Below are 14,176 nucleotides of genomic sequence, written 5' to 3'. Positions count from 1 at the left end.
ATTTTGTAAATCAATTGCATTGCAATATTACTATAGTGCTGATTTTTTTCATATTTGTTTAAAATTTGCCACATAAATAAATGCAGACATGAGAACTTCTGTTAGAATTCTTAGACATATGCTGTAAATCTATACATCACCTCCTTTACCCCAGATTCCAAACTTACTTTACTGTAGATCCTAAATCTGTGGTTTTTACACATCTATAGGAAAATGCACATGTTGAAAATCAGTTTATACAACAAGCGCAGGTTGCTTAGTTACTATATTTATTTAGTTAGTTGCTAAACCAAGTACAGATTTTGTACTCTACTTTAAAAAAAAAAATTAAATAGTTTAATCCAAAATAATAAAACACTTTGTTTTAGGATCACATTGTACTATGATTAACACATAATAAATAAATAATATGTTTGTGTGATTTTCTAGCTATAAATATGGCACACTTAGGGGTCAATTTATTATTGGCTGAATTGGGCCAATTCACCCTGTTTCCGCGCTAGCCTTTAGGCTCGTCAGAAACAGGAGTTAAGAAGCAGCGGTCTATAGGCCGCTGCCCCTTAACTCATACGCCACCTCTGAGGCGGCGGACAGCATTTCGCCCGATCGTATACAATCAGGCTGATTTACACCCCCTGCTAGCGACCGATTGGCCGCGAATCTGCAGGGTGCGGTATTGCACAAGCAGTTCACTAGAACTCTTTGTGCATTGCTGAATATGGACAGCATATGCTGTCCACATTCAGCAATGTCTGGCAGACATGATATGCTACAGCGTATCATGTCCGCCAGACTTTAATAAATTGACCCCTAAGTGTAAATCGTACAGACAATCTTTGTTGCTGCCTAATTGTTGAATTAAAAATGCTGTTTTCAGAGTTATAATTAAAAAAACAACAACAAAAAAAACAACAGAAGACTTCTTTGACAGTTCAGTGTATAGTAGCTTTGGAAAGAATTTAAACCACAAGGAAAACCTTTAAACATGTTTAACAATCTCCCAGAGTTACCCAAGAAATACTACCAGAGATGTCAGCTTGAAATATGTATGTGCACATTTTAGGTAGGTGTAAACGTTTCATCACAGTTCGTTATTTCCCTAAGAACAGTTTTAAATGTTCTGTAGAAAGGTAAAAAATAAAACACTGTCGTCCAATAGCCAGTGTCCAATTCCAAATATGTCCATAATTAATTATAGAATTATGGAAAGAATTACACGTTTTGATTTATTTTTTATTCTTTTTTTTTAATTTACTACTTGAAGAAGTTATATATATACATATTTTTTTCTAATATTTGTTTTAAGGGCCACTTTTTAAATGTTTGCATGTTTTTAATATAAAAGTACTGCTAGTTAATTCGATGAAAATTAAAGGGACACTGAACCCAATTTTTTTCTTTCATGATTCAGATAGAGCAACTCTCTAATTTACTCCTATTATCATTTTTCTTTGTTCTCTTGCTATCTTTATTTGAAAAAGAAGGCATCTAAGCTTTATTTTGGTTCAGAACTCTGGAAAGCACTTTTTTATTGGTGGATGAATTTATCCACCAATCAGCAAGAACAACCCAGGTTGTTCACCAAAAATGGGCCGGCATCTAAACTTACATTTTTGCATTTCAAATAAATATACTAAGAGAATGAAGAACATTTGATAATAGGAATAAATTAGAAAGTTGCTTAAAATGCTTAAAATGTCATGCTCTATCTGAATCACGGAAGAATTTTTTTTTGGGTTCAGTGTCCCTTTAAGGTTTTATTATAGAAAAATGACATTTATGCACTGTTACACAGTTTGAAAATGTTTTATTTTTTGTTTTATTTAGATTTGTTTATGTTTTCATTTTTATTTAGACCTTTTGTCATCTTTTCCAGTTCTTATTGCTCTTTTAATTGATTGTAACTCTAATTATTAAAGAGACATGGAAGTGATGCATTAAATTTAATAAATCACTTCTAGTTTAGCATTTTACGGCTGCAAAGTTGTGGAGCTATAGTTTAGATTTGATCAAGGAATTTATGGTAAACACTGTTTTGCAAAATCCTTTATGTTTGGCAGCGCACATCAAATTTGGAAGTTTACCTAGAACTGACTGTAAGAGCCGAAAAAAATATGAAGTAAAAATGTACTTTTTTTTTAAAGTTAAAAATATATACGTTTAAGGATTTTTAGACAAAGTTACAGTGAACATTTCTGTACCAATGTTCATAAGAAGGAAGGGAGAAATACCTTATGGGGTCAATCTATTAAAGACCGGGTGGACATGATACGATGAAGTGAATCGTGTCCGCCCGGCATCGCTAAATGCCAGGGGGTGTCAATCATCCCGATCGTATCTGATCGAGATGATTGCAGTCCGACAAGTTAGGGAGCAGCTGTCTTAAAGGGACAGTCCAGTCAAAATGTAAATGCACATAGATGAATTACATTTTTGAATAGAAACATATTTGCAAAATACACGTATTGGCAAAAATGCCTCTAGTAAAAGTTATCACTGTTTTAGTGTTAGCATTTGTCTCTGCACGTGCATGTGAGGCATAACTAGATATTCTCAGTGCACCAGCATTTTAAATACTGCAGCTGCTAAGATCGCCACTAAGGCTTGTATCATGTAAGCAATTAACAAATTAAGTCATTACCAGATGGTACAAGCACCTTAGGCTCTATGAACAAGTGCAGGGTTTAAAATGCTGGTGCACGGTGCATAATTAAATACACTTTTTAAACAGCTATAGCTTTTATTATAAGCATTTTTGCTAATAAATGTATATTACAGAAATGCTGCAATTCAAAACTTGAATGCATCCATGTGGATTCCAATTTTGACTGGAATGCCCCTTTAACTTAGGCTTAGGGCTGACTTTTCTGAAAAAAATAAACAGTAGGTCTAGTGAAATAGTCTAAAATAGTAATATTTAAATGTAGCTTGCTCATCCCAGATCCATATACATTTATATTGCAAAATATATATTATTATGGGGCCTAGCTATCCATTTAGTCTAAGAAATGTTTAAAAACATGATTTATTTACACTAGGAGTACATTTTTCCTTTATATAATTAACCCTTTACTTAAAATAGAGAGAGTAGAAATCTGAGAATTTATTCCCCTTCAAATGTATTTTTATTATGTAAATAAAGAGTTCTTGGGTAAGGAGGCATAGTGATTATTCAGGCTGAGCTTACATGCAGGATATTGGGAAGAGTTCAAAGATTAGATTTCAAGCTTCCTTTAAGAGTTAGAAGTAAACTAGAAATCCCCTTGGTTTTTTTTGTTGCTTTAGAGTGAGAACATAAAGTTTGTCTTGAATGTGTTTTGCCATATAATTATATACAAACATAAAAAGGTGTATCACATGCAATCCTTATTCCATCCTCGCAGTACAAAAGAAGGCAGGAAGCAGACTTGGGCAAAATGTTCAACAGCAACATGAAGTAGAATGATAACTCCTTGGGGGAGATTTAATAAGAAGCGGGTGCTGCTTTCTCCGTGCGATGTTTTCGGCTCGCCGGAAACAGAAGTTAAGAAGCAGCGGACGTAAGACTGCTGCTCCTTAAAGGGACACTGAACCCAAATTTTTTCTTTCGTGATTAAGATAGAGCATGAAATTTTAAGCAACTTTCTAATTTTCTCCTATTATCAAATTTTCTTCATTCTCTTGGTATCTTTATTTGAAATGCAAGAATGTAAATTTAGATGCCGGACCATTTTTGGTGAACAACCTGGGTTGTTCTTGCTGATTGGTGGATAAATTCACCCACCAATAAAGAAGCGCTGTCCAGAGTCCTGAACCAAAAAAAAAAAGGCTTAGATGCCTTCTTTTTAAAATAAAGATAGCAAGAGAACGAAGAAAAATTGATAACAGGAGTAAATTAGAAAGTTGTTTAAAATTGCCTGCTCTATCTGAATCACGAAAAAAAAAATTGGGTTCAGTGTCCCTTTAACTTGACCGCCACCTTTTAGGTGGCAGACTTCAATTAGCTCGATCTGATCAGGATGATTGATACCTCCTGCTAGCGGCTGACTGGCCGCGAATGTGCCGGGGGCGGCATTGCACAAGCATTTCACCAGAAATGCTTTTGCAATGTTAAATACCAACAGCGTATGCTGTCGACATTTAGCGAGGTTGAGCGGACATGATTCGCTACAACGAATCATGTCCGCTCGACCCATAATAAATTTACCCCCTTGAGTGCAACTAATCCTCTCAGTACCACTCAAATCATCTGGACTTTCACCAACAAATTATAGGTTTCACAAGCTAGTTCTCTCTTCTAATCATAATACTAATTAAGCTTAAAGGGATATGAAACCCAAAAAAAATATTTTGTGATTCAGAGGTTCAGCACCATGGATAGCGCTTGCTTATTGGTGGCTGACATTTAGCCACCAATAATCAAGCATAACCCACATTTTCAACCAAAAATGGGCCGGCTCCTATGCATCACATTCCTGCTTTTTAAATAAAGACAGCAAGAGAATGAAGAAAAATTGATAATAGGAGTAAATTAGAAAGTTGCTTAAAACTGCATGCTCTATCTGAATCATGAAAGAAACAAATTGGGTTCAGTGTCCCTTTTAAGGAGCAGCGGTCTTAAAGTAGTATCCCTTTTAAGGTCAGTTAGACCAAAACATTGTGCTGATATCTTTGGTTATGATGGTATAAATCTAGTTTTAGTGAATTTTGGTGCTGCTGTTTGGACTTTTCTTAATTCTTGCACATGTTCAGTAGGAGCTGGTGCCTCAAAGTGGGCAAATAAAAAATATTGTGCACATTAAAATAATGGAAGTGAATTGGTAAGTTGTATAAAATTGTGTGCTCTATCTGAATCATGAAAGTTTCATTTTGACTTTAGTGTTCCTTTAAAATTAGTTCTTTGGACATTTTCGCAACATTTCCGAGTCTGTACTCCTTTGTTTTGCAATTTATCTACCCTATACACAATGGCAGGTATGTGTGGCATTAGCATTAAAGGGACACTAAACCCACATTTTTTCTTTCATGATTCAGATAGAGAATGCAATGTTAAACAACTTTCCAATTTACTTTTATTATCTATTTTGCTTCATTCTTTAGATATACTTTGTTGAAGAAATAGCCATGCACATGGGTGAGCCAATCACATGAGGCATCTATGTGCAGCTACCAATCAGCAGCTATCGAGCCTATCTAGATATGCTTTTCAGCAAAGGATATCATGAGAATGAAGCAAATTAAATAATAGAAGTAAATTAGAAAGTTGTTTAAAATTGCATGTTCTTTCTAACTCATGAATCATTGTTTGTATTACAAAAGCATTATATTTGCAGTTCAAGGAATGATTAAAAAAAAAAATCGTCTATCTAATGGCAAATACTAATATCCTTGAGAACTAAATAAGTTAGTGTTGGTGATACCATTTAGAGTATCTAAAACAGAATTCTCAATATGTTAATTATATACACATAAAAACTTGAATTACTTACTTTTCTTGGATGACTTAATTCACTAATATTTACAAGATTAATTGTTTCTAGCTCATTTTTGCTGATTTGATGTGAAGAAATTGACTTAGTTGTTGCCACTGTAAAATAAATAATTACATAAATTAAAAAAAGATATACAGACACCAACTTTTTTAATCTACATAAGCACAGGTTTTTTCTAGGTAAATGTCATGTGTCTAAGGTCATTTAATCTTATATGTGTCTAATTTATGTACTTTAATGAATTTCTGTTCCTTATTCTTAAAGGGACACTAAACACAATTTTTTTATTTAATGATTCAGATAGACTAGAGCATGCAATTTTAAGCAACTTTCTAATTTACTCCTATTATCATTTTTTTCATTCTCTTGCTATCTTTATTTAAAAAGCAGGAATGTGATGCATAGGAGCCGGCCCATTTTTGGTTAAGAACCTGGGTTATGCTTGATTATTGGTGGGTAAATGTAAGCCTCCAATAAACAAGCGCTATCCATGGTGCTGAACCTAAAATGGGCTGGCTGCTAAGATTAACATTCATGATTTTAAAATAAAGATAGCAAGAGAACGAAGAAAAAGTGATAATAGGAGTAAATTAGAAAGTTGCTTAAAATTGCATGCTCTATCAGAATCATGAAAGAAATAAAATTGGGTCCAGTGTCCCTTTAATGAAAGAATAAAAATAATGTGCTCACAAGTTTTAACAGTATGGTTTTGTCTAGACGAGTCACTATGAAAATCAAAGTTTTGACAAACTAGAATGAGGTCTCTTAATTATAATTTTTCTTTTAAAAGTATGGTAGATATTATTAGAGGGACATTTCAATCATTTTAACTGCTGTTGTTTCATATACAGTACATAATAGAAACAATGTACTGTATATGAAACAGCAGCAATTAAAATGATTGAAATTGTTACCTAAAAGTTATTTAAAGAGACACTAAACACTAAATAAATGTTAGATAGAATAATGGATTCAAAGAAAAGATTAGATTGAAAATAACATGTAGATGTATTTTTTTAAAAAGTGTTATTAGCTGTTTAAATATTGACAAAAATAAGTGTAAATTTTAGTGTCTATAAAACAATGGGAGCTACCATGTTGTAACTTAGGTTATTTTCTGTGCTGTGGCCAATTAGGTACAGTTATAAATAGGCCACTAGAGTGTGCAGCCAATGGTTGTGTGGAATACAACTGTGTTCTGCACTTCCAGTTCTAACAGGAACTGAAAAGCTCACAATTTCAGCATGGAATTACAGGAAAAGGGGACAAAATAAATAATGAAAGTATATTGCAGAGTTTTTCTTATATATACGATTTATCATATATTACCATCTCAAAGTGTTTAATGCCTCTTTAAATTTAAAGTGAATCTACCAGAAAGTCATTATTTGTGTACAACTGGGACTACAGCTGATAAACAGTCTGATAAATATAGCTTTCACAGAAAGGAGGGTTTATTCAGCACAAAAATTTAATAAATAAATAAATAAATATAAAAAAAATAATGCTCTATAATACATTTTGAAACATTTTTAAATTTAAGTGAGAACATTTTTTGAGTAACTTGTCCTTTTATGACCGGCACGCAACTGCTAAGTTTGTTGAGTTAAAATGTTCTTCAAGATGTAAAAGCAAGTTCAACTTTAACCTCTCTGACCCCATTCTACTCCATCAGAATTCCAGGGTAAACTACTGTATGTCAAGTAACTTTTCACAGAGTTTTTTTAAAACTGAAAGCCTTTCCCATCCATTTGAAATTCCTGATATAACTAATCACAAAGTTTTCAATTGCATTAGTTGCACTCACTATACCTTGTGTGAGAAGAATTCAAATATTTTATTCAAATATATTAAAAAACACTTTTCCAGAAACATTTAGCCAGATTTTTTTTCCCAGTAATTCACCAGATTTGACCAATTCAGATGCTCATTTTACATATTAATAAATGCAAAACAGTTTCTAGTTTAAAGGGACATGCTACTCAACAAAAAACACAATTTATACATACTTAATAAATTATTTTCTTTCATGGCATGGAGAGTCCACAAATCCATTCAATTACTAGTGGGGATTCAACTCCTGGCCACCAGGTGGAGGCAAAGAACGCCCCAGCAAAGCCTTAAGTATCCTCCCATTACCCACAATCCCCAGTCATTCAACCAAGGAATTATGGAAAGAGAAGAAGACACAAAAGGTATAGAGGTGCCTGAGGTTTCGAAAAATTACAAAAAGCCATCTTAAAAATAAGGGCTGGTCGTGGACTCTCCATGCCAGGAAAGAAAATAATTTATCAGGTAAGTATAAATTATGTTTTCTTTTCAATGGCATGGAGAGTCCACAAATCCATTCAATTACTAGTTGGAACCCATATCAAAGCTAGAGTTCACAGAATGGAAGGGAGGGATACACAAGACAGGCGAACCTAAATAGAAGGCACCACGCTTGAAGTACTTTCCTCCCAAAAAAGCCTCAGCTGAGGCAAAAACATCAAATTTGGAAAATTTGGAAAAAGTATGCAACAATGACCAAGTGGCCACCTTGCAAATCTGTTCAACAGAAGCATCATTTTTAAAGGCCCAAGAGGAAGCGACAGCCCTAGTGGAGTGAGCCGTAATTTTCTCTGGAGGTTGCTGTCCAGCTGTCTCATAAGTCAATCAAATAACACTTCTCAACCAGAAGGAGAGAGTAGAAGAAGAGGCCTTCTGACCCCTGCATTTACCTGAAAAGACAACAAAAAGAGCAGATTGACGAAAATCTTTTGTAGCCTGTAAATAGAACCTTAAAGCACGCACAACATCCAACATGTGCAATAACCACTCCTTCTTAGAGGAAGGATTAGGACAAAATGAAGGAAGAGTAATTTCTTATTTGATATTGCGTTCCGAAACCACATTAGGTAGAAAACCTAATTTAGAACAGAGAACCGCCTTATCCGCATGTAAAATAAAATAAGGAGAATCACACTGTAGAACCGAAAGCTCCGAAACTCTACGGGTAGAGGAAATTGCCAGCAGAAACAAAACCTTCCAGGACAATAACTTGATATCAACAGAATGCATAGGCTCAAATGGAGCCTGCTGCAGAACTTAAAGAACCAGATTAAAACTCTAAGGAGGAGCAATAGACCTAAACACAGGCCTGATTCTAACCAAAGCGTGGACAAAAGATTGAACATCTGGCAAAATTGCCAGACACTACTGCAGAAGAATCGACAGAGCCGAAATATGACCCCTTAGGGTACTAATAAACATTTATCCAGACCCTCCTGAAGAAAGGACAGAATTCGGGGAATTCTCACCTGACTCCAAGAAAAACCCCTAGATCCGCACCAATGAAGGTATCTACACCATACCTTATAATAAATCTTGCGGGAAACAGGCTTACAAGCCTGAAACATAGTCTCAATAACCTTCACAGAAAAACCTTGTCAGGACAAGACTAAGCATTCAATCTCCAAGCAGTCAGCTTCAGAGAGACTAAGTTCAAATGAAGGAATGAACCCTGAAGTAGAAGATCCTTCCTCAGAGGAAATTTCCACGGGGTAAATGACGATAACCTCACTAGGTCCGCAAACCAAGTTCTGGGAGGCCACGCTGGAGCTAGTAGAATCACAGAAACCTGCTCCTGTTTGATACGAGCTATCACCCAAGGAAGGAGGCCAACTGGAGGAAACAGATAAATTAGACCAAAATCCCATGGCATTGCCAGGGCGTCTACCAGAGCTGCTTGAGGATCTCCTGATCCTGCTCCTTAACTTGGAAGCTTGGCCTTTAGATGAGATGTCATCAGATGCAGCTCCGGAACTCCCCACTAGAGAGTTAACATCAAGAAAACTTCCGGATGGAGAGCCCATTCCCCTGCATGAAAGGTCTGCATGCTCAGATAATCCGCTTCCCAGTTGTCCACCCCTGAGATATGAATGGCAGAGAGATGATAATTGTAAGACTCTGCCCACTGAAGAATGCGCATCACCTCCTTCATAGCTAACATGCTCCAAGTTCCTCCTTGGTGGTTGACATATGCCACTGAAGAGATGTTGTCCGATTGAAATCTGATAAACCGGACTAAAACTCAGTTGAGGCCATACTTATAGGGCATAGAGAATTGCTCTCAATTCAAGGATATTTAAAGGAAGGGCAGACTCCTCCTGAGTCCAAAAGTCCCTGAGCTCTTAGGGACCCCCAAACTGCTCCCCAGCCTAACAGATTGGCATTCGTGGTTGCAATCTCTCAAGAAGGTCTCAGGAAACAAGTGCCCTGAGACAAAAGGTCCTGGGAGATCCACCAAGACAGAGACATCCTTGTCTGAGAATCTAAAACTATCCTCTGAAAAAGATCTGAGTTAATTGAGCATACATAACTGTAGAGGTCTCAGATGGAAGTGGGCAAACAAAATAATGTCCATGGATGCCACCATGAGACCAATTACTTTCATGCATACAGCTACTGATGGACAAACAGAGGACTGAAGAGAACGACAAGCCTCCAGAAGCTTGACTTTTTTCTGACAAAAATTAGAAGTCTGACAACACTTTGGTCTATTCTTCTTATCCTGTGGTAAAAAAAACTCACTTTCCACCAGTAACCGTGGAAATTATCTCTGCCAGACCAGGACCAAATAAAGTCTTACCCCTAAAAGGTAGAGACAGAAGCTTGGATTTAGAAGTCACACCTGCAGACCAAAACTTTAATCAAAGAGCTCTGCGGGCTAGTATCGAAAAACTAGAAATCCTGACTCCCAGCCTAACAACTTGCATACTGGCATCACAGATAAAAGTATTAGCCAGCTTTAGAGCCTTTATCCTATCCTGGATCTCTTCTATAGTAGTCTCTTCTGAAAACTAGATCAGACAAAGCGTCACACCAATAAGAGGCTGCACCAGCAACTGTCGCAATACTAGCAACTGGCTGCCACTGCAAACCCTGATAAAGAAACATTTTTCAGTTTCTTATCCATAGGTTCTCTAAAAGAGGAACTATCCTCAAGAGGAATAGTAGTTCTCTTGGCTAAGGTAGATATAGTGCCCTCTATTCTAGAAACAGTGCACCACAGATCTCGCACTGAATCAGCCACAGGAAACATCTTTTTAAACACAGGAGATGGGTTAAAAGGAACACTCGGTTTCTCCCATTCCTGTGATATAATGTCAAACATTCGATCTGGAACATGAAAAACCTCAACAGATTTAGGTTTGACATAAAAAAAACTATATTCAGTTTATTAGCCCTTTTAGGGGCCTCTGCAACAGTTTCAGAGTTATCCAAAGTAGCTAAAATCTCCTTTAAAAGTAAATGGAGATGCCCATTTTAAATTTTAAATTAACCTCCTCAGAATCTATTGTACTAGGAACTGCGGATTCTGAATCAGAGATCTCGCCCTCAGAAGCTGCAGAGGAATGATCCTCGTTAGATAACTGAGAAAGCAAATCAGTCTTGGAGGAATCAGAACCCATAGAAATGTTCTTAGATTTCCTCTTCCTTTTACTAGAACTAGGTAAAGCACTTAGGGCTGCAGAAACTGCAGAAACAACTGCGCAGCAAATCTTTAGGCAAACAAACACTCTCAGAGAATGACTGAGAGGAACCACAGTGCACTGCATGTGAATCTGTCAAAGACAGGGACATGTTAGCAGAAAGCTGAGACAACCAATGAACAGCATTATCTTGAGAAAAAGAAGGCTCAGATAAGGAATCCTTATTCTTAGATAATAAAAAACGTTTTTAAGGCAAGGGGAACAAAATTGCACAGGAGGTATAACCTGGGCATCAGCACAATAAAGAAAGCTTGGGATTCACTTCCATAGTAAATAAAAAGTCCCTTTATTTCCCTTATGCTCTAATTTCAATATAAAAAATTAGAATACAATTCTAAGCAAAGATAATTAATTATTGAAACCTGCACCTCTACGCCCCAGCCACGCTGGAGAGTCTCACCCAACCTGTAACCAGGAATCCAATCCACACCAGCAGATAAAACAATCCTGTTCAAACTACAAATCCTAGAAAGCTGCAACCATCAGAGAAAAGTGACAGGTAGGAAAAACAATCCTATGGCAGAAAAACCACTCTGATTCCTTGAAAATCCTGGCTTCCAAACAGCCAGTACAAACAAATAGTTCCGCACTCAGGAAGTAACTGAACGGTCACATGATAACAAATTCAAAAGTAAGGAGCAGTCCAACAACTTTCTTAAAGAGATATTACCCAAACAAAATAAAAGATAACAGTTGTGCAAAAAAATCCCCATAGCCAAAAACAACAAAAAATATAATTTATGTAAGAACTTACCTGATAAATTAATTTCTTTCATATTAGCAAGAGTCCATGAGCTAGTGACGTATGGGATATACATTCCTACCAGGAGGGGCAAAGTTTCCCAAACCTTAAAATGCCTATAAATACACCCCTCACCACACCCACAATTCAGTTTAACGAATAGCCAAGAAGTGGGGTGATAAGAAAAGAGCGAAAGCATCAAAAAAATAAGGAATTGGAATAATTGTGCTTTATACAAAAAAATCATAACCACCACAAAAAAGGGTGGGCCTCATGGACCCTTGCTAATATGAAAGAAATTAATTTATCAGGTAAGTTCTTACATAAATTATGTTTTCTTTCATGTAATTAGCAAGAGTCCATGAGCTAGTGACGTATGGGATATAAATACCCAAGATGTGGAACTTCCATGCAAGAGTCACTAGAGAGGGAGGGATAAAATAAAGACAGCCAATTCCGCTGAAAAATTAATCCACTACCCAAATCAAAAGTTTCAATTTTAAAAATGAAAAAAACTTAAATTATAAGCAGAAGAATCAAGCTGAAACAGCTGCCTGAAGTACTATTCTACCAAAAACTGCTTCTAAAGAAGAGAAAACATCAAAATGGTAGAATTTAGTGAAAGTATGCAAAGAAGACCAAGTCATTGCTTTGCAAATTTGATCAACAGAAGCTTCATTCTTAAAAAGCCCAGGAAGTAGAAACTGACCTAGTAGAATGAGCCGTAATCCTCTGAGACGGGGAATAATCCGACTCCAAATAAGCATAATGAATCAAAAGCTTAACCAAGATGCCAAAGAAATGGCAGAAGCCTTCTGACCTTCCTAAAACCAGAAAAGATAACAAATAGACTAGAAGTCTGTCTGAAATCTGAGTAGCTTCAACATAATATTTCAAAACTCTTACCACATCCTAAAGAATGTAAGAATCTTACCAAAAAATTCGTAGGATTAGGACACAAGGAAAAGACAATAATTCCTCCACTAATGTTGTTAGAATTCACAACTTAGGTGAAAATTGAAATGAGGACAGCAAAAAAACACCTTATCCTGATGAAAAATCAGAACAAGGAGATTCACAAGAAAGAACAGATAATTAAAACATTGTTCTAGCTGAAGAGATGTCCAAAAAGAACAATACTTTCCATGAAAGTAATGAATGTCCAGAGCAAGCATATGCTCAAAATAGAAGAGCCTGAAAAACCTTCAGAACCCAATTAAGACTCCAAAGAGGAGAAATTGGCTTAATGATAGGTTTGATACGAATCAAAACCTGAAAAAAATGATGAATATCAGGAAGTAACACTGCCTTATCCTGATGAAAAATCAGAAAAGGATATTCACAAAAAAGAGCAGATAACTCAAAAACTCTTCTAGTAGAAGAAATAACCAAAAGGAACAATACTTTTCCAAGAAAGTAATTTAACGTTCAGAAAATGCATAGTTTCAAACGGAGGAGCCTGTAAAGCCCTCAGCACCAAATTGAGACTCCAAAGAGGAGAGATTGAATTAATGACAGGCTTGATATGGACCAAAGCCTGTACAACACAATGAATATCAGGATGATTAGCAATCTTTCTGTGAAAAAAGAACAGAAAGAGTAAAGATTTGTCCTAACAAAGAATTGAAGACAAAACCTTATCCAAACCAACCTGAAAAAATAATAAAATTCTATGAATTTTAAAAGAATGCCAAGAAAAATAGGTCTTCCAGACTCAATATAAATCTTTCTAGAGACAGATTTATGAGCCTGAAACATAGTATTAAACAATGAGTCAGAAAAAACCTCTATGACTAAAAACCAAGCGTTCAATCTCCATCCCTTCAAATGTAATGATTTGATATCCTGATGGAAAAAATGGCCTTGAGAAAGAAAAGGTCTGGTTTAAACGGAGGTGTCCAACGTTGGCAACTGGCCATCCGAATGAGATTTGTATACCAAAACCTGAGAGGCCATGCTGGAGCTACCAGCATAACAAACAAATACTCCATAAGAATTTTGGAGGAAGAACTAGAGGCGGAAAGAAATAGGCAAAAAGATAATTCCAAAGAAATGTCAATGCATACACTACTTCCGCCTGAAGATTCCCGGACCTTAATAGGCCCCTGGGAAGTTCTTTATTCAGATGAAATGAAAAACATATCTGGGTAAGAGAGACCATTCTCCCGGAAGAAAAGCTTGATTAACAGAGATAATCCGCTTCCCAAATATCTATACCTGGGAAAAACCCCCACAGAATTTAGATAGGAGCTGGATTTAGCCCAAGCTAATATCCGAGACACTTCTGTCACAGCCTAAGGACTGATAGTCCTACGCTGATGATTGACATACACCATAGTAGTGATATTGTTTAAAAAACATTAAACGTCTCTTCTTCAAAAAGAAACAAACTGAAAAAACTCTGAGAAAGCACGGAGTTCTAAAATATC

The 14,176-nt window shown here is 36.1% G+C and overlaps 1 protein-coding gene across 1 annotated transcript in view; it reads right to left on the bottom strand.

The window, feature by feature from the left end:
* Positions 1-14,176, bottom strand: part of LOC128656900 (uncharacterized) — a 351,437-nt gene that overhangs the window by 143,159 nt on the left and 194,102 nt on the right. Inside the window, exon 7 of the mRNA XM_053711069.1 lies at positions 5,469-5,566. Within this exon, the coding sequence (XP_053567044.1) occupies positions 5,469-5,566 (98 nt within the window). The remainder of the gene's footprint in view (positions 1-5,468; positions 5,567-14,176) is intronic.

Source organism: Bombina bombina, chromosome 4, assembly GCF_027579735.1.
Source record: "Bombina bombina isolate aBomBom1 chromosome 4, aBomBom1.pri, whole genome shotgun sequence".
In the NCBI taxonomy this organism is placed as follows: domain Eukaryota; kingdom Metazoa; phylum Chordata; class Amphibia; order Anura; family Bombinatoridae; genus Bombina; species Bombina bombina.
The sequence above is the reverse complement of the archived record's forward strand: the minus strand, read 5'-3'. Positions and strand labels throughout refer to the sequence as shown.